The following is a 17277-nucleotide window of genomic DNA, read 5'->3' as shown; positions in this document are numbered from 1 at the left end:
TGCAAATTTGCGGATTGCCTCGTTGACCTTATGCCATGCCGTTCTCGCCAGTCGTGTTGCTCACTTCAAACCCAGTCTCCAATAGAAGCGTCGTAAATGGGGATTCTTGAGAATGGCGAACTGTTTCGGGTTTCACAACTCTGACGCGCGTCATGAGCCTTGACGCTGCTGATGTCGTCCTTGATCGGTAATTGACATGGCTGAGTAGATTCTTTTGTCCGTTGCCTCCTCTCAGGAGGAGTAACTGCGTAGGGACCTCGTCAGCGGAGACTCTTCTCGCGGGTCAAAGTCTGAATACTTACGCGGCTTGCACTCGCGGCAGATCAGGTGGTTACAACCCTTGAAAGCGCAGCATTGACGGCGTTGGTTGGGCCCTTGACACTGGCAGCACTCCCATGTCTTTTTGTAGACCCTATATGGGCAATCGAAGGTGCAGTAGCTGGATGTATTCTGAGTTGTCTTCTTGGTGTTCTCGCAGGGCTGCAGCCCGTGTCCGAAGATGTAGGTGGCGTCATCGCAGACACGGACATTACTGACGTTATGACCACAAAGCTGGCTGTGGGTTATGATCTCTGTACACATTTTGACAGTTATTATAAATTATGAAAGATCTTGTGATGGTTTCAAAACGATCAAGCTGCGTGACGATATCGCTTTGGAGGTTGGTTATGAAATTTCAGTTAATTCAGGTTGGAATTCCCGTCGAGCCTAGATGCTTCTTTCCTGCTCTGCTAAAAGAAAAACCTTTAGAGAAAGTCTCGCCTGAAGAAGGCACCCTCGAGAAAAGCTATATCTGGAGGCAAGCACAGATAGCCTTTGCTCCTGCCCCCGATCTCACCGACCACACCGAAGTCCACCTAGACTCACCGAACTTGTCCTCGGCCAACGCATCTTGTTCCTTCAACACCACCCATGTAAGCTTTCATCAAGTCATCAAAAAAGAAAGACAGAAAATTGCCAGGTATAAACTGCATTCTTGCCCAATCCGTAGACTTCCCATTCACATTTTCATTCACCCACATCCTGTAACCAACTTCCCGCTCGCGCTAACCATCCCACACTCTTCGCTTCAACATGGCACCTCAGAAGCATAGTCCCATGCAGTCTGCTCCGCCATTCTGCGGGTCACAACCATCCCCAGGCCTATCCAAGCACTCCATACCCTTAGGGCATGCCTTCCCAAGGAATCCGCCGCATTCAATCATACAGATACCGGGCCAATCGCACGCCATGCCGCAGCCGCCGCGCCACGGGTCGTCGACGCAAGTGTACCCCTCAGCACAAGTCGGGGGCGTAGGGCGAAATCCGCCGCAGTCGCTGTATGTTCTCGTCTTGCTCGGCAGAGCAGGAGGCTTCCTGGTCTTGGTTGGTCTGCCAATGCTGAGCCTCCTGGTCGGCCTCTTTGACCGAGGGGGTCTCGTGGGCTTCGGCGGGTGGGCGGTGTGGGTGAGTCTGTAGGTCGGCACGTAAAAGGTGATTGGGGTATAGACGATATCGGAGCCTGAGACCGTCGAGACCCGAATAACACGCTTTTCAAGACCCTGGCCTTCCTCGCCTATTTGTGCGGCACCAAGGAGAGATTGGCCGAGGAGAGCGAGAACCGCGAGAGAGACGCGCATCGTGAAACTGGGTTTGGGTTTGTTTGTAAGACTCCAGAGAGAGTAGTGGTTGGGGGTGGTTGTTGTCTGCTTTGTCTTGACGAACCCAAGGATGCGCTCTGATGGGCTTCATATATCCCATGTTGCAGTCTAGACCCACGGCCAAAGGAGGCAGCAATATAGTGTATCACTAGCCTCTCGGCATGATAGGTTGCTCAAGGGCCGAGCCTGATTCTGTGAAAGGGTGTGACGATCCAGTTCGGTTTCTCCAAAAATGGAAACAAATTAGCACGGCTATCAGGAAACCAATGTGGGAGGAAAAGGGCCTGTTGGCGTCACCATGTACCACATAGCCGCTTCTTCTCCCTATGATTAATTTGGGTTGTACATAAATCCGGAGAGATTTCACACCGCATGCAGAAAAAAACTCGCCTTTTTTTGGTTACTCGGTGTTCAGCTGGACGTTTCCGGGACTTTGTCTTTGATGCAGGGCTACCTCGGAGGGATGTTCACCACGCCAAGTCAATTTGGGTATAGACCACGATATGAAAACATGGGGTAAGGCTCATGTTTGGTTGTATGTAATGGCTGAAGGGATCTACGGCTGGTCGGGTAAATCCTGAGCTTCACTTAGGCTGGATGGGGTGTCAGCCTGGTGTAAAGATTGGCCGAGGGACGCGTCAATGAGACAGTCAGTTTTAAAGTTGGGAATATGAAGAGTGACGTTTTAGTTTGGACGAATGTCGATGGTACAGTCTAGAAGACATGTCTGCGTCATCCGACCTTTTGAGGAATGCTGTAGATGGGCCGGCCCGTTTGGGAAGGATCAGTCTTTTGAGCACACCGCTCGACGGGATCCGGCCAGCCCTGACCCGAGTTCCGGTCCCGAGGCCCGAGTCTAAGCATTTTCTATCTTTGGCATGTGCATCATTGTTATTCTACTTTAAATCGATGTCTGGGACAATGTACTTTTTACATTTAGAAGAGTACTCTGAGCCATCTAACTGCAGTCCCTTGGAGTGGTACTTTGCCTACCTTGTCTAACGTCGCACACCCACTTCTCGCACACCCCCACATTTCGCACACCCATAAATTGGGTCATCATGAGGTATTCATCAACTTCATAACTATAAGTCTGATTCGTCTCCTGCAACTGTGATACTATCGCCAGTTTTAATAGGTAATTCAGGCTCGCTAGATTCATCTGAGCTATCCTCAATTTCGCCAGCCTCAATTTGGGCTTTGTGAATTGCCTCAATGTTGGCAAACTTCGAATTTGGGCTCATTTGGACCTTACGCCGCTTCCGTACCATTCCAGCCTCAACTTCTGCTTCCAACATTGCAATCTTCTTCTCTGCTGTAGCCAATTGATAGTCCTTTTCATCAAATCCCTTTTGAACCTTCCGAAACAACAGTCGCTGCGTTTGCTGATCTTTATCCAACTTGCTGAATAAGCTAAGTTGATCATATAGATCAACTGTCTTCTTGGGCGTTGACCAGGCTACTATGGATGTAGCAGATGCCCAGTTTTCGTCTTTTCCACCATCAGAGGCCCTCATAGGCGTAGAATAGCCTGGCTTTGAGGGCTTGGAAGCATTCTCAAGCAGTAGAGGGCTCATGAGCGGTCGAGCTATCGAAATGGGCCATAGTCCTGTTGCTTTCCAGCCGCTTCTGATATTCTTGCTTGAAAATGCCATCTGGCGTGCTTTTCCATAGCAGGTAAGAAAGTTCCGTTTGCCTACAACTGTAGAATCGTTGTGTTGAATGAGGTATCCAAGCTCTTTTCGATAGGTCGCCTTGAGAGGCCCAAAGACTGCTTGGTCTAGAGGTTGGAGAACGTGGGATGTATGTGGCGGTAGGAAAAGGAGATATATCTTGTGTTTATAACAGAGATATGTTACGACCCGTTGGACATGGTCGCCAACACGACCCCGCCTGGATCCCGGCGGCTAACGCAGGGCATATGTAACCCAGCCGGACAGGTGTAACCAGGGATCCTCGGAACGGAAGAACTATGGACAAGTCACGTGGCCTCGGGGATAACGCGGGGTAAGGACAACCCGGGCTGGATATGTTGGATATGTCAGATATCCAACCGATCCCCGGATATGTTGGATATGTCAAATATCCAACCGATCCCCGGATATGTTGGATATGGATATGTTGGATATGTCAAATATCCAACATAGCCAAGATAAGGAGGACCGTTCAGGACTTGTATATAGGATGGACTCGAGCCGGGCTCGAGGACAGACTTCTATAGCTCTTCAGCAATCAACTTTGTGATTACCCTAACCGGTACTTTCAGCTATACCTAAGTGACGACTACTCTACGACTCTTGTTGAGGCCTTGACTGATCACCAAGACCTTTAAAGATCTACGATTTAATCGACCAGACCCTAGAACGACTGTTACTGTTGTCAATCCCTGGCTTACTATTAACACAAACCTACTGTTAGTTAGCTAGCCGTAACACTTTGATTGCTCCTGTTCAGTAAGTCACCTTTTGAGAACTACTAAACAGTATAGACAAGATGTCTTCTCGCGCTTCTGCCAAATCACCCACTCCAGGATCCTCATCCTCTTCGCGCAACCAGCCTCAGAGCCTCGCACAGGAGCCTGCTAATACTGAGGACTTCGACATGCCGGACCTTAAGTACGACTCCGATGGAGATAGCTCTTTTACCAAGGAAAGCTACGATAAGCTCCGACGCATAATCCAGAAACAAGAAGCCGAGACAAAAGACATGCAGAAAATCGTCAACGAAAACCGACAAGCAATAGAAAACCTTAATAAGCAACTCCAGCACGCTAGACAGGCCTACAAGAAGCTGGAAGAAGACATCAAGGGGGACGCCAACCTCCGGAAGATCTAGGAACTCCAGGGGGAAATCACCACCCTCCGGGCCGCCGCTAATATCGTCACTACGCCCGTCTACGGAGGACGACAAAAGCTCAAGCTCAGTGCGCCTGTCACCTACGACGGAACCCCCGGGACCTTCAAAGGATTCCTAATTCAGGTCAAAAATTACTAGAACTTTCACTACGGAGATTTTACTAACGAAACCGAAAAAGTAGTACACGCAGCTACCTACCTCCGAGGAAAAGCCCTCAAGTGGTTTAAACTAATCCAGGAAGAATACCTTAAATGCAAGACCCTCGACGAGTGTACTACCGAGACCCGCGACATCTACGCCAATTTTAAAGGATTCGAGGATACGCTCAGGTCACTCTTCCAAGACCCCGACGAAAAGCGACAAGCCGAACGAGATCTAGCATAACTTAAGCAGACTAAGTCCGCCAAAGACTACTCCGCCAATTTCCGACAACTTAGCGTTCAACTCGACCTTACCGAGGAAACCAAGATCTTTATATTCTATCAAGGACTAAAGGACGAAGTCAAGGACGAGATTATTAAGATTAATCGACCTGACGACTTTCTCTAGTACGCCGAACTCGCTATCAAAATCGACAACCGGCTTTTCGAACGACGAAAGGAAAGAGGCGAAAAACGACAAAACCCTAACTCAGGACGTAAGTACTAGTAGCAGCCTTAGCACTAGTTTAACAACCAGCGAAACGACAATAGACCCTGTAATAACTAGAACAACCCCCGACAAAGTACTGCCTATAGTTACTATAGTAGACTAATAGACCTTAGTACTATACAGAGAAACGACAAAAAGAACGATAGTTGGAAGAAAGATAGACAGTGCTATAACTGCTAGAAGATTAGATACCTAGCATACGAATGCAGGTTACCTAAGAAGGAACGCTTCCAACCGGTACTAGAGAAACGATAAGCGAGTATCGCTACGAAGACGATCCCTCATGAACAACTTAATTGGACTACCTGCTTCGATGACAACTGCTATATCCACTCTAGCAGTAAGGAACACGCAGGATGGTACCCCTAGAAACCTTAAGAACGATCTGGTTACGACACTACTAACGTACCTAAACGGACCCTCGCTGCGGGATATAGAAGCAATAGCAAAATCGAGCGTAAGATAATCGAACGGCTCGACAGTATAAACGACAACGAGGAATTAGAACAAGACAATCAGCGAAGGCTGAGCCTCCTCCATGCAGGACGACAAGCCCACCTGTAGCGGATTCAACAGGACTCACAAAACCCTATGTAGCAACGACAACTCGGTGCGCTGGACGCACACATCGAACGACGACAACATGCACAAGGAGATCCCGCACGAATCCGCCAGATCAACCAAGAACTAGAAGAACAGGTCGAATCAGAAACGACCAAGAACACCCCCAACGACTCGGAAACACCTCGCGATGTTGCCTGCCAACATGCCCAACTGGAAGTCGCCTTTGAAGTCGCTTCAGTCGACGACACCAGCTCTGGAGAGGACTCTGACGAAGAAATACAGTAGTATCACTGCTACCAAGACTAGCGCCGAGTCCACTATATCAAGAAAGACGAAGCATGGAAGAAACAGCAAGAAAACGACGAACAAGGAACGGACAAGCAGTCAAAAAACTAGACTCGCCTACCGAAGACAAGGGACAACGACAGGCAGTCCAGACAAGGTCCCTATATAGCGCAACGACGCCCACGACATAACGACACGAGCATGTACAAGTCTAAATACAGCTCAACGGAAGAACAGCTACCGCCATGATCGACAGCGGAGCCTAAGGAAACTTCATATCACTAAGAACGGTGAATGAAAGAAAGATAACCTGGAAAAGAAAAGCAGCCGAAGACTGCTACGAACTTAGCACCGTTGAAGGAGAACAAGTCCAGTACGGCGGAGGACGCATTGCTATAGAGACAGCGCAACTCCCTTTGCAGATCCATGGCCGGAATGAGCGACTCAACTTCGATTTTACGGAGATAGGAGACAAGTACGATGTCATCCTTGGAAGACCATGGTTATACGACAGTAACCCACGGATAGATTGGAGAACAGGCCAACTCTATTGGGACTAGGATTCAGTCACTGAGAAGCAACCATGGAACGGTGCCTCAAACGAACCTCTCAAGACTCCTGAAGCGAAGAGATTTCTAGCATACCTACGGATCAAGGATGCAAACGCCAGGACGTTATCAGCAACAGACATCGGCAAGGAAGACCGACTTCTGTCTATCCTAGAAGAATACCGGCAATACCAGAAGCTATTCGCCGAAGAACTCGAGACCGGACTCCCGGAACACAGCAACTACGACCACGAGATACCCCTTAAGGAAGGGAAGGAGCCAAAGCTAGAAGCAATCTACGGACTCAACCAGAAAGAAATAGAAGCACTCGACGCTTACCTCGAAGAAAATCTATAGAAGGGATACATCAGACCCTCTACATCACTAGCAGGATACCTAATCCTGTTCGTACTAAAAAAGAACGGCAAACTACGACTCTGCGTCGACTACCGGAAACTTAACGACATTACGATCAAGAACTGCTACCTACTACCGCTCATCTCCGAATTACGAGATCTACTGCACGGAGCCCAGTGGTTTACAGCACTCGACCTAAAAGGAGCCTATAACCTGATCCGGATGAAATCAGGTAAAGAATGGAAGACAGCGTTTCGAACACGCCGAGGACATTACGAGTACCTTGTGATGCCCTTCGGACTTACCAACGCACCCGCGACATTCCAGACGATGATCAACCACGTCTTACGAGAATACCTCGATATGTTCGTCGTAGTTTATCTCGACGACATCCTAATCTTCTCCAAGACTCTGGAAGACCACAAAAAGCACGTACATCAAGTGCTACGGAAACTACAAGACGCCAAACTCCTAGTAGAACCCGAGAAGAGCAAGTTTCACGCCAAAGAAGTCGAATTCCTAGGTTTTACGATAGCCCCAGGAATCCTCAAAATGTCCAAAGACAAAATCGCAGCAGTACGAGACTGGCCTACACCACAGAACGTTAAGGACGTACAATCCTTCATTGGATTTGTGAACTACTACCGACGATTTCTGGAAGGATACTCAGACAGAAACGACCCCCTCACGAGACTTTCGAGGAAAGACATCCCCTGGCAATGGGAAGAAGAACAGAAAAAAGCCTTCGACGAGATCAAACAACAAGTCACATCGGAACCAATACTCGTCATACCAAACCCCGAGAAACCATTCGAAGTCGAGACCGACTCCTCAGACTATGCCATAGGAGGACAACTAGGTCAACGAGACGAAGAAGGACAGCTACGACCTTATGCCTTCTTCTCACGCAAACTACACGGCCCAGAACTCAATTACCAGATACACGACAAGGAACTCATGGCAATTATCGAAGCATTCAAAGAATGGAGACCGCAACTCTCAGGAACCAAGTACGAGGTCAAAGTATACACCGACCACAAGAACCTCGCACACTTCACCATATCGAAAGATCTCAACAAACGACAAATTCGATGGTCCGAATTCTTATCAGAATTCAATTTCAGAATCGTCTACCGGAAAGGCAAAGAAAACGGCAGGGCCGACGCCCTCAGCCGAAGACCGGACCATGAGGTCCAGGTACCTGAGGAAACCCGAGTTATCCTCAAAGCAGACAAAAACGGAGACCTTGTGCCAGCAGCCAGACTCTTAATGATGGCCAGAAGAGACAGTACCAGCACGCCTGGAAGGATGTCTCCTGAAGCCATTAGGGAGATACACTCCGCACCCGCACACGGTCACCAAGGCGTAACTAAGACATGGAAACGCATCCGCCAACACTACGACAAAACAGCTACACGACAAGAAGTATCTTTAGCGATTAAGGACTGTGAGGTTTGCGCAAAAAGCAAACCCAGCCGACATCAGCCTTATGGAAAGATACAGCCGCTCCCAGTGCCGCAAACCGCATGGGAATCCATCTCGCTAGACTTCGTCACTAAGTTACCTAAGTCCCGAGAACCGATGACCAACGTCCACTACGACAGTGTCCTCGTCATCGTCGACAGACTCATGAAGTATTCGTACTTCATCCCGTACATAGAGTCTAGCACTGCAGAAGACCTCGCCTACAAGTTTCTACAGGTGATCGTAAGCCAACACGGAATGCCGAAGGAAATCGTATCCGACAGAGACAAGCTGTTCACTTCCAAGTTTTGGAGATCCCTGATCTCGCAGCTAGGATCCGACCACAAGATGTCCACCGCTTTCCATCCGCAAACCGATAGCCAGACAGAACGAATCAATTAGATCATGGAAACCTACCTACGCTGCTACGTCAACTATCAGCAAGACAACTGGGTTCAACTGCTACCTATAGCCCAGTTCGCCTACAACAGCGCAGTAGGAGAAAGTACAAAAGAATCACCATTCTATCTAAACTATGGATTCAACCCAACAGCCTACGGACAACCTCGACAAGGCCCAGCAGCTCTGAAAGCTGTGGCAGACATCAACAGACTTAAGGAGATCCAGCAGGAACTCCCCAGAGACCTCGAATTTATACGCGAACGCATGCGCAAATACGCCAACAAATCAAGAGTTGAGGGACCAACTCTAAAGGAGGGGGATAGTGTATACCTTCTCCGCCGCAACATCAAAACAAAACGACCAAGCGATAAGTTAGACTTTAAGAAACTTGGACCCTTTGAAATTACGAAGAAGGTATCTAACGTCAACTTTAAACTCGCACTACCCGACAGCATGAAGTATCATCCAGTCTTTCACATTTCACTACTCGAACCAGCCCTACAAGGATCACGAACAAGCGACGTCATTATTGTGGAAAACAACGAGCCAGAGTACGAAGTCGAACGTATCATCGACTACCTTAAAGAACCCGAAGGATATCAATACCTCGTCAAATGGAAAGGATACGGACATGAAGATAATACTTGGGAACCTGCGAAGAACCTCACCAACGCAACTGACGAACTCTCCGTCTATTAGCAACAACACCGAGAACGACAACCACAACCCATCATCCGTCCACCACGATCAAACAAGCCACGGGATAAACACCCTCTCATTCGTTTAGGAACCCCAGAGCCACCTAAAGGAACCCACTAAGGGCCTCCAACACCCCCAGGAGACGCTTCAGGAGTACTCCGCCTCTTAACAACCGACCCTGAATCCAACAAACCAAACTCAGCCAACAAGGATGGCGACAAAGCGACATCCGGGTACAGGGTATCCCAATCCGCTGTGAACGCCACCGGCTCCTCCTCTGTAACTTCTCGACCCTTTCGGAAAACCATTCTTTTCTGCTTACGCAAACGATCCAACCGCGCCATGGACTCGTCCAACTCGGCCTGCGCGGCACGCAAAGCAGCGGCTTTCTTTCGCAACACCTCCTCCTCAGCTACCTCTGCGTCCTCCAAACGAGCCGCTTCATCCAGTAAACGATCAACTACGACAAGTTAGCAGCACGTACGAAACGCAGGGAGCGTAGAAACATACGAGCATAAACAGCGTCCGCCGCCGCATCACAAGACTACCCTAAGCGAGTACACTCGCCGCAAACCTCACCACCTGGAAGAAGCTTGCAACGCTTCCCCGCGGAACGACAGTAAGAACAAGGCATGTCGACGACAAGGCCAAACTCAGCAATACGCAATGCGCGATTACGACGACGAAGAGTAGAGGCAGAACTCGATTTCGATTTTTGAACGCGACCTGACATGGTGTCAGCATCATGAGTAGATCAGGAAGCACGATTGATGGATCCCCAACCTGGGACCAACGACCTACTTATGTTGGGTCTTGAGGACAAGACCTTTGGAGAGGGGACCTGATGTTACGACCCGTAAACAAGGATAACAGCCGAACGACCCACTTGGGCGTCGGGCGGCTAGGACAGGACATTTGTACTACATGATTGATTGATTTATTCCTACTCGGTTATGAAGCCGCTCTTATGCTAGTAGCTATGCCCGGAAAGCGGGGTTTGGCAGGTAGCCGAAGCGTCGACAATGAACAGCGACGCCCCACTTCGCCCTGATGTTGCATCAGGGCCAGCTATCCCCAAGCTCCCCACTATGTTCTCTATTCTGTGTGTTTGTGCCCTCTGTTGAAGAAGTGTGTTGCTCTCCTGTCTGCTTTCTCGCTTTTGTGTTGCTCTCTAGAATGCTTGTTTTGCGTCCTCCTGCTTCGGTTCAGTTGGTGCTGGTAGCACCGTATCTGGTTCTTTGTACCTACAGTCTCCCCCCAGCGCTCAGCTTTGTCTCTTTGTTTTGTCCGTATCCTCCCGGACTTGTATATGCCGTTTTCTCAGTTGCATCTGTAAATTCTTTGTTGCCTCCTGCCGGGTTCCTATGTGGCCTCTTGTTTCTTGCCTGTTGACCACTATTACCCTCCACCACATTAGCCCAAGGGTCTTCCACGAAGCACAATGCTCCACTGACTCCGACATGTTCGATTACTAGGTATGAGAGCTCCCGCACAGATTCCGCAGACATTGTCGCGCGTTGAAGGGACACCAATCCTTCTTCGCAAAAGGGGCGACAGGGGACCAGTCTGTCTATGGTCTGTAGTATTATGTAGCATCGATCGTAGCATGCCTAATGCCTGGTGCTTTCTCCGTGCGGAAGGTGATACTGTTCTGTCGGACTCATCTTCGTCGTTGTGGGATGTTGCAAACTTTGTCGGGGGTGACAGGTGACCCAAAACCTGTCGGCGGCTGTTGTGTTGAAGTTGATTGTTTAGGCGCAGTCTTAGTGCTTCGTATAGCGGCTTGTGGCTCGCCTATGGTGGTGGTAATAGTGTTGTCTATTGATATGTCGTATTTTGCGGCTTGCTCTCAAGTTTTTCATTGTAGTCGGGGCGTGCTCTGCGGCCATCTTGGGCCCCTTTGGGACGTAGAATCAAGGCCGAGGATGGCATTGCATCGAAGGGGGCTCTGTAGCCGCGAGCACGCGTATTTGGGGCCGTTTTTACTCCGATTTTCAAAAATTTCGTTCTCGCTGTTATTAATGTTTTTACACACACATTTGTACTACAGGATCACGGGAACAGCGGGAACTCACTCGGCACGGAAGAACTATAGTACAAGTCACGTAACGATAAGATAAGGAAACGATCAGTGGAGCACAGGACGGGACGCTCAGTGATCAGTTGGCATTGCCAACTGATCGCGATCACCTCATGCACCTAGGTAATCACCCCCAGGTAGACAAAGAACACTGTTCAGGACTTGTATATAGTATGACCTGAGCCTGGCTCAAGGTCAGACTTCCATAGCTCTTCAGCAATCAACTTTGTGATTACCCTAACCGGTACTTTCAGCTATACCTAAGTGACGACTACTCTACGACTCTTGTTGAGGCCTTGACTGATCACCAAGACCTTTGAAGATCTACGATTCAATCGACCAGACCCCAGAACGACTGTTACTGTTGTCAATCCCTGGCTTACTGTTAACACAAACCTACTGTCAGTTAGCTGGCCGTAACACGGAACTGCTCCGTTGTAACCACACCAGAGAAAGAAAGCTGGCATGCACTACTCAAATACAAATGGAGGTGTCTAGACGAAAGCTTAGCAAACGGCGTTAGCCGTCAGCGAGTGAACCACTGTGTGAATGACCAGTGATGAAGTTGTTTTCTAATATTTGAGAGTTTAACAAGAAACACATATCGAGAAGCAAATGAAAAGCCTCCTAGCCAAGCTCTGCCAAAGTAAGATGCTATGCCGCGTACGCACCAAGTGATCTGAAATCTATAGCGTGTCAAATGCCAACTTCAGTCTTGGTACATTCGATGACCTGAATTTTCTTATCCAGTCCATGCACCTTCTCAATTTTCAATCCAGCATGGGCTACCAAAGCCTCCCAGTCATCGGCTGTCCGTTCTTTACCACCAATCCCCATCATGGCGAAATCACTCATGGCGCCCAAGGCAGATGGCGGATTCGGAAGCACGTACTCGCCAATGAGGAGTTTGCTGTCTGAAGCCATCGCCTCTGAAATCTGTGCTAACATTTTGACGCAAACTTCGTCGCCATAATCATGAAGACAGCGACGAATTGAATATATCATTGCGCCTGACTCATCAGCTCTGGAATCGCAGCATACTTCAAGGACAATCGCTTACCTTTCACTGGCTGCGGCTGGTGAAAATCATGTACCCGAAGCTGGACCTTGCTAAGTTCGGGCTCCTTCAACCGCATCACCTCGTCAATAACCTCATCGCGGTCCTCTAGGATGATGCGCTCTGGCGGTATAAAGGAATTTTCGTTGAGAATCGCCTTGACCACATGTCCTTTACCGCCACCGACGTCCACAAGAATGATTCGGTCTTGATTCTCAGAGAGTTTTGTCTTGACCCAGCTGAAATCGTAAATACCCACCATTGGGATGAATGACTCGGTCAACTCCATTGCTTTCATCATCCGCTTCACTCTATGAGGGCTTCCCTTCTGAATCTCCCAGATCTCTTTATCGGGCTGACCAAGAGCGAAAGAATGAGGAGTGTGTGTTCGGCTGACTGGCTCATGGCGGCCGTATTGTAAGAAATACTCTGGTAGCTTAAGGGCCGGAAGCATATGCTCGTCGAATCTTAAAGTGAATACCTAAGTCAGACAACACAAGGGCAATAAAGGGGAACTGTTATTTACATCATTTCGAGTAGTAGCCCGTCAGGGCTTCCGGGGAGATATTGCCGAGACAATGTGGTATGAGCCACTTGATCTTTGCCATGTTGGCGCAAGACGCCGCCAGCAACAAGAACCCAGCCGGTGCGTCCTAAAAAGGATAAAAAGTTCAGCTGAGCGCCACCTGTTTTTGAAAAATGATCAACTTACGAACGAGTGACTCGTCTGCGTTCAGTTGCTTCGCGAGCATGGTGAAGGAAATAGTACCATGGTCGGGAATGGCTTCAAATGCACCCCAATCAAGGAAAAGTCTCAGAGCAGTTACCTCCACAGCACTAAACATCCTCTCCGACCAATCGGGAACAGTACCTCTCACGACTTTGAGTATATCTCTTGCAATGACGGCTGCGGCAGTATTCATTTCCGCTTCGCTGGAAGATGATTTGGCAATCTCAGAGAGCTGGAAAGCCAAGTTCTCGAATGATTCAGAGCGGGTCGTCATTTTCAAACGAAGTATTCGATTTTGAGTCAATGTAATCTTGAGCCTTTTCTAATAAGGATGGAAATAACTGTGAAGAGGCATCCCATTCTGAAAAAAGAATGAGAATTTAATCATGCCCTGAGCTCATGCCTCGAGTTTATGTATTCAAGTTCTTCTTCAACGCAGTAGATCTGTACAAATGCTTTACTCCGACGGCAGAGAATTCACCGAACCAAAATCCCGTGGCTCCGGGGCTGCATATCCAAAGTCCAATAAAGTGGACGGCAGACCCATTTTTCCCGATAAACCCGCCCGTATCACCGCCGCAGCGGGGCCGAATCCTTTCGGTGTATTGATAGGGAAGTTGTGATGCCAGCCAGGGCGAGATTTGATAAACAATTTGAATCGACCGAGTACCGAACGAGCCGAACAAGGAAATCTGGTAGACCCACTGATGGTCTCGGGTCGATTAAGCGCCCTCAGCCACCAGGGATCCATTCCGCTGATGCGCGAATCGCATTCCGCGGACTCGAGCCTACTTACTCAGTCTCGTCCCAGCTTTGTTTTGCCGCTGTCCCGATCTAGCGAATAATCACGCCCGCATCGGTATTTTTCCCTTGGCTTCCAGAAGGGTGAAAGCATTTGAGAACGGCACTCGCGGATAGGTGTCAGACAGGTTGCTTCTCGAACAATTCCACGTTCTTTCACAACCGCCAGGGGAACGGGATGGCCATAGCCCAGCGACTGTGCAACTCAACGCCAAACCGCGTTTGACCAATTGCAAAACCTCCCTCTTCTCAAATTCCCTTCTTTATTGACTCATGAATTCCTCAAAAGGGAAACTCGGAGAACCCAAGAAACATGGTCCAAGTTACGTGGGTGTCTATCTGAAAGCGTCTGGGTGACAGGAACCGAATGAGCCAATCTGTCTCATTCTTGGCAGCCGCTTCCTTAAGGATCCGGTATTCCAGGCCCTACTATTCCCCTTTCGATGTTTGGGTGATGAACGGAGGGGCCCTGCGTTGCCAGATTTGGCTGCCAGCCGATCATCCGTGCCGTTTGATCAGGTCGGCTATGGCTATGACACGCTAAACGGGGCCATGACATACAGAGGCGCTATTGTTTACTCTCCCCTTAAGCTGTAAATAGGAGGGCCGCGTATTCCCAAGACAAGAAACTAGCCAAGGCCGAGAAAAGTAGGGCCTCAACGACACCCTGTGGGGATCGGATGTTTATTCCCTGTGCTGCCATACGGCCACCTACAAGTACGTCGTAGTAGGCTTCAGAGGGTGAAGCTGTATACTATAGGACCTTATGTGGAGCAGGCAACACTCGAATATGGGCCGCTAGCTGCAGTGAGCTAGCTTGACCTTTGCGTAATCCATGCGGCGATCCAGATGGTCATCCCGTTTGAACCAGTTTTGAGGCCATTCCCGGCTAGCCGATCCCACCCTCCTAAAGAAGGTTTTCTCCCCTCATTTCCTCTTAAGGCAACCCATACGTATCGCCTCCACCGGTGTGTACGGGTAACCGGGGCAGAGGGCCAGCCTCTGGTCACTTGGCGTGGCAGGTGTCGATATCAGCGACAGATCCATGGAAACTGTCGGCGAATGACAGATGTCGTCGCGCTTGAGGCCTCTTGGCTCTGACTCGGCGTCGTGTGGAGGCCCGAAACTGGCAACCCCATGAGAGCCTCAACCCTGTACATTTCACGTTGCCACTAGTATTGGCGGAGGACTCCTTGGCTGACGAAAAAATTCTCCCAATAACGTCTCAAAACGTTCGTAATAAGCATTGGTGCTCAGACATGGAATCCCTTGCAGATTGGTAGAATGTAATCGCACACGAGCTTCTGAGACGACATGGCTGAGTTTCGTTTCATGTGAACTTCAACGCTCGAAGCGCGCACGTCTGACTATCTGCAGGTACCCCACATCGAACGGCACAACGCAAATTCACACGCGGCCTCTACCGATCTTTGACATGGCGCAATTCCCAATTCGTCAAACGTGCCGTTGGGATGCCGTGGAAGCTGTGGCTCTGCAGTGCTGCTCTCAACTCAACGACTAAGCCAAGCACTCAACTAACTTGGTGACCTGGGTCTAACGTGGCAATATTCCGTGCCATCCCCTCCCTCTCCAAACAAGGGTGAGCTCTCGAACCACTTGAGACATCCGAAGACTGCGCGTATGTCGCTCACTTCGCTGGTTGCTGGTTTGATGCGATAATAATATCCACATTCTTTTGTTTCCTTCGTCTCAGACTTCCAGGTGGCTGTGCTCAACCCGGTTGGTCCAGGACCAGACAGACCCCTATCGCATCGAGAAGGGAGGGTGGTTTGCTGCCGAGGTGAACCAACGGGATGAGCATGCTCATGAGCAATGAGGTCAACACCAATCCGTCCAATTTGTATAATATGCTGGTAGTTCCCGCCGTTTCTCGGGGATTGAATACCTCATCATCAAACATACTTTCTCAGCACAGATACCTACTCTCAACACTCTCACACTTACACTCCCAGGTTGGAGATTTCTTTTACGCTTCTAATAAATCCCTTTCATCTAATCAGCAAAATCACTCTGGAAAGTGAATCATCAAAATGCAGCTCACCAAGACCCTTCTCTTCTCTCTCGTCGGCACTGCCTTCGCCCTCCCTACCCAAGGCGAGAAGCGTCAACTGGCTACCATCCAAGGCGCCATTACCTCCGTTCAGACCTCTCTGACAAAGCTCGATACCGCTGTGAAGGTATGCGCATCCCAAAATTGTACATCCATTTTCCTTTGGATGCTAGAAGCCTTTCGGCTCAACCGCCACACTCACTTATAATCCTTGAGCAACTATACTAACAGAATGAATTACACAGGCCGCCAACGATGCCAACACTGTCGCCGCCGTCCAGACCGCCGCAACCGATGTTCAGACTGCCATCACCAAGGCGCAGAGCGATATTGAGGGCGCCCAGGCTCTGCAGCTTCAGGAGGCACTTGGCCTTCAGCAGCTCGCCACTGACTTGACGACTGCCGCTACGACTACCGTCGATGACATTATCGCCAAGAAGCCCACATTTGACCAGCTCGGTGTCTCTCAGGTTGTTGCCCAGCAGCTCACCGCCCAGAAGCAGGCTTCCGCTGGTCTGGGTACTGCCATCGTTTCTAAGGTTCCCGCCATCGGCCAGGGTATCGCTCAGCAATCCGTTGATCAGATCACTGCCGCTCTCGATAAGGGCATCCAGGCCTACGGCGCCGGCGGCGCCGGCGGTGCCGGTGGTGCTGCTGCTTAAAGCACCCCTTCCGTCGTGCGCCGTCCCTCGTTCTCCCCCGTCCATTTCCGCTCGTCTTCTCGAAGAAACCATATACATAATGGAGTATTGACGATTGCGACCGCTACTCCCGGCGCTCTCCTCGGCGGTCTTACACAAGTGGAGTTACAGGGGCTGGCGCGGCGAAGGCGAACGTGGTCGATTTCACAGAGGACGCGGCAGAGGAGGATTAAGAATACAGTACAATACAGAACGGGATACTCCTTGCAGCTTAGTTAGCCTGTAGCAAATCATCATTGTTGGATCTTTCATTAACATTCTGGCTGTCAGCCCAGATATGCTAGCGTGAACCTTTATTTGACGTATCGAATGATCTTGCTGCTGTCACATCTGTCCATGCGCCATGTCGCTACCAGCAAACGTTGTCAGAT

The 17277-nt window shown here is 49.6% G+C and overlaps 7 protein-coding genes across 7 annotated transcripts; 2 read left to right on the top strand and 5 right to left on the bottom strand.

Moving 5' to 3' along the window:
* Nucleotides 1-65: 65 nt before the first annotated feature.
* CTRU02_211615 (uncharacterized protein) lies at nucleotides 66-582 on the bottom strand (the record flags this gene model as incomplete). The annotated part of the gene is made up of 2 exons (XM_036732358.1): nucleotides 66-244; nucleotides 303-582. The coding sequence occupies 2 exons, from the start codon at nucleotides 580-582 to the stop codon at nucleotides 66-68; spliced, it is 459 nt and encodes a 152-aa protein (XP_036575987.1).
* A 500-nt stretch (nucleotides 583-1082) lies between these two features.
* CTRU02_211614 (proteinase inhibitor kazal) lies at nucleotides 1083-1619 on the bottom strand (the record flags this gene model as incomplete). The annotated part of the gene is made up of 1 exon (XM_036732357.1): nucleotides 1083-1619. One exon carries the CDS (start codon nucleotides 1617-1619, stop codon nucleotides 1083-1085), a length of 537 nt encoding a protein of 178 aa, XP_036575986.1.
* Nucleotides 1620-2725: 1106 nt separating this feature from the next.
* Nucleotides 2726-3295, bottom strand: CTRU02_211613 (transposase; the record flags this gene model as incomplete). Its single annotated transcript, XM_036732356.1, has 1 exon — nucleotides 2726-3295. The coding sequence occupies one exon, from the start codon at nucleotides 3293-3295 to the stop codon at nucleotides 2726-2728; it is 570 nt and encodes a 189-aa protein (XP_036575985.1).
* A 2135-nt stretch (nucleotides 3296-5430) lies between these two features.
* On the top strand, nucleotides 5431-9466 carry CTRU02_211612 (reverse transcriptase domain protein; the record flags this gene model as incomplete). The annotated part of the gene is made up of 6 exons (XM_036732354.2): nucleotides 5431-5604; nucleotides 5745-5992; nucleotides 6316-6509; nucleotides 6564-6835; nucleotides 6902-8608; nucleotides 8768-9466. The coding sequence occupies 6 exons, from the start codon at nucleotides 5431-5433 to the stop codon at nucleotides 9464-9466; spliced, it is 3294 nt and encodes a 1097-aa protein (XP_036575983.2).
* A 116-nt stretch (nucleotides 9467-9582) lies between these two features.
* On the bottom strand, nucleotides 9583-10199 carry CTRU02_211611 (uncharacterized protein; the record flags this gene model as incomplete). Its single annotated transcript, XM_036732353.1, has 2 exons — nucleotides 9583-9926; nucleotides 10094-10199. The coding sequence occupies 2 exons, from the start codon at nucleotides 10197-10199 to the stop codon at nucleotides 9583-9585; spliced, it is 450 nt and encodes a 149-aa protein (XP_036575982.1).
* A 2043-nt stretch (nucleotides 10200-12242) lies between these two features.
* On the bottom strand, nucleotides 12243-13607 carry CTRU02_211610 (o-methyltransferase; the record flags this gene model as incomplete). The annotated part of the gene is made up of 4 exons (XM_036732352.1): nucleotides 12243-12556; nucleotides 12607-13070; nucleotides 13130-13256; nucleotides 13316-13607. 4 exons carry the CDS (start codon nucleotides 13605-13607, stop codon nucleotides 12243-12245), a joined length of 1197 nt encoding a protein of 398 aa, XP_036575981.1.
* Nucleotides 13608-16185: 2578 nt separating this feature from the next.
* On the top strand, nucleotides 16186-16867 carry CTRU02_211609 (uncharacterized protein; the record flags this gene model as incomplete). Its single annotated transcript, XM_070205670.1, has 2 exons — nucleotides 16186-16338; nucleotides 16451-16867. The coding sequence occupies 2 exons, from the start codon at nucleotides 16186-16188 to the stop codon at nucleotides 16865-16867; spliced, it is 570 nt and encodes a 189-aa protein (XP_070060483.1).
* Nucleotides 16868-17277: the final 410 nt, after the last annotated feature.

This window comes from Colletotrichum truncatum (genome assembly GCF_014235925.2).
Source record: "Colletotrichum truncatum strain CMES1059 chromosome Unknown Contig_0008, whole genome shotgun sequence".
NCBI classification, from domain to species: domain Eukaryota; kingdom Fungi; phylum Ascomycota; class Sordariomycetes; order Glomerellales; family Glomerellaceae; genus Colletotrichum; species Colletotrichum truncatum.
Note: the sequence above shows the minus strand (reverse complement) of the source record. Positions and strands in the feature narration are given on the sequence as shown.